General features: G+C 39.6%; 1 protein-coding gene across 1 annotated transcript; it reads right to left on the bottom strand.

Annotated features, from left to right (window-relative positions):
• Window positions 1–1512: 1512 nt before the first annotated feature.
• Window positions 1513–1774, bottom strand: LOC141490724 (large ribosomal subunit protein eL39-like). The gene has a single exon (XM_074190930.1). It carries the CDS (start codon window positions 1741–1743, stop codon window positions 1588–1590), a length of 156 nt encoding a protein of 51 aa, XP_074047031.1. The 5' UTR covers window positions 1744–1774; the 3' UTR covers window positions 1513–1587.
• Between the last annotated feature and the right edge of the window lie 864 nt (window positions 1775–2638).

Genomic DNA, 2638 nt, shown 5'->3' with positions numbered 1-2638 from the left:
AACTCAAGTTCCTGGCTTCACCTTGGAGAATCAGTTGTATAACCTGTCAGTCTAAAAGCACTGGATTTGGAATTAGGAAGACTGCATTCAAATCCTTTACCAGATATTTACTAGTTTAACATCCTTGAGTCTTGGTTTCCTCATCTGTAAAATGGGGATAATAATAGAACATTCTTTATAAAATTCAAAAAAGAATAAAGGGGCATAATGATTAGAAAGTACTACATAATGACGAAGGGAACCATATGACTGCATGCCCAAGTCTCCTCTGTAGAGATGGGAGGATTTTCTAGACATTGTCATGTTCCCAACTGCTAGACTCCTGGGTTCCCAGAAGAAATTTTTGAACAATGTTGAATTTCTAATCTTCTACCTTATCCAAAAAGGAGGATTGATGTCAGTAAATGAATCAATACACATTTGCCAAGTGTCTACTTTGCTCCAGACATTGTGCAAAAGATAGGCAAAAGATAATCCCTACCTTGTGGGAGTTTATGAGCTAAAAGTAGAAGACAACATATAAAAGGGAGCAAAAAAGAGAAAGGGAAGGTCAAAGGAGGAAGGGTTTCCATTTCCAATCAGAGGGAAAGAAGGGCTGTAGGAGTAAATACTGATGAAGTGTGATGTCTGATAAGATCTTACAAAATGAAAATAATTTTTTGGATATGATGGAGATGTCCAGAGGAGTGCAACCAGGTGGTAAGTGAATGACATTGATTTTGGAATTTGGCTTTTTTAGCCAGATAAGGGAATTTCCCAGGCACTTCTAACCTTTCTATCAATCCCAAATTTGATTTCCAAAATTGTCTTCCAATAGAGAAGTAAGAGTTCCTGAGCAAAAAGGTTGGGCTTTCCCAAACACACAAATAACCGACAACTTTTAAGAAAGTTGCCAACACTTAATTTACCACCTCCCAACAAGGAACGAAGACGGCTTATTGTGTGAAATAAGCAGGGAGTCAAACAGGCTACTTCTCTGACTGTGAGTTAGAGAAATGAACACAGTCAGCTGAGCGTAATCTGGCCGAGACAGCTCCGGATTAGCAGCACTGGAGGCTTCTGTTGAAGGCTTGCAAATCTTAGATCCCCACAACAAGCCTATGAGGTAGGTGCTCTCTTCTAACTCCTTAGAACACAAAACAAAACACAGAGAGGTTATTGTGAAGGCTTGTTTGAGGCAGGGCTTGAGCTTGGTTTTTCTTGACAGGAATAACTTGTTGCGGGATGATCTCTGCCTCTTAAGCATAACCTCAAACAGACAAATGCCACACAGAGATGGAGAGAACAGTAATTTAAACTATATCACAATACACAGTTTACCGAACGAATGGATGCAAGAGATGAAGACATTCAAGGGCAAGACAAGTCGAATACTTTGCTGGGGGTTTCCTTTGACGTCTGCACTTTGGCAGACAGGTTTCCAAAATGGGAGGGGCAGCAGTAGTAGTTACTTCTTATTGGGGGCAATGAGGCGATTTAGGTGATGGATGGATGGATGAATGAATGAATGGGTGGATGGATGGGTGCAATGGTAGGGAGGGGGAGGTGGTCTTGGTGTAGAATGTCTTTCATTTCCCTGGCCATTCTTTATAACCCGAGCTTGGTCCTTCTCCAGTGTCTCCTCTTTGAGTTGTACCTGATCTTATTGCCAGTTTTCATCCGAATCCACTGGGGAATGGGACGATTCTGCTTCTGTTTCTTGGCCAGGAACCTCTTGATTCTGAATGCTTTATGAGAGGACATGATGATGAGATGACAGCCGAGCTTCCACCACGTTGGCTGGACGGGTGAAAAAGCAGGAATATTCTTGAAGAGAAGATTGACCCCAGGACTTAGAAGCGCAACAAGCTACCAAAGTCACAAGATGAAGGAGTAAGGTAACTAGATTTTGCCCTGTTATTACAGCAAGTTATCTAAATGGTGTAGTTCTGATGGGTAGGGAGCTGTCTGATTAATACCCTAAGTGTTTCCTTCTGGGAAAACTTCGGCTTCAGGGTTGAATCATAAAAACAGAGACATTTCTTGTACCTCTAGGGTAAAGGGAACTCGCTTGAACACTGAAATGTTGTTTTACTTACCAGCGAGAGACACTTTTCTACAGGGTGATTCTATAAGTTCTATAAACTTCCTAAAAAGAGATCTGGGGGGGAAAATGGTATTCACTGGATTATTAGAAAATTGATTAACTAGGGATCCTAAGTCTTTTCTTTATAAAGGGAGGTCACAGCATGTGTAGGTGAAATATATGTGTGGGCAACCATATACCTCTGTAGGAAGTGGGATTCACAGAAGAGGAAGGAGAATTATATTGCTTTAAAGCTACTTTTTTTTGTTGTGGTAAAGAATTGGAATGTAAAGGGTTGGGAATGGCTAATAAATTATGGCAAATGAAGTAATGGAATACTATTGCCTCAACAGAAATCATAAAAGGGTTAGTTTCAGACAAACCTGGGAAGTGACAAATGAACTTATATGGAATAAAGTGAGTAGAACTCAAAGAATAATATATACATTATAAAAAAAGCAAGTAATGAAGATTTAATAAGATTAAATAATAAAGATTTAATAACTCTGCTTATTATTATAACTCTGCTTATTATGGTGACCAACCATGATTCCAGAAGATCAATGATTAAAC

This window comes from Macrotis lagotis, chromosome 1 (assembly GCF_037893015.1).
Source record: "Macrotis lagotis isolate mMagLag1 chromosome 1, bilby.v1.9.chrom.fasta, whole genome shotgun sequence".
Lineage (NCBI taxonomy): Eukaryota > Metazoa > Chordata > Mammalia > Peramelemorphia > Peramelidae > Macrotis > Macrotis lagotis.
Note: the sequence above shows the minus strand (reverse complement) of the source record. Positions and strands in the feature narration are given on the sequence as shown.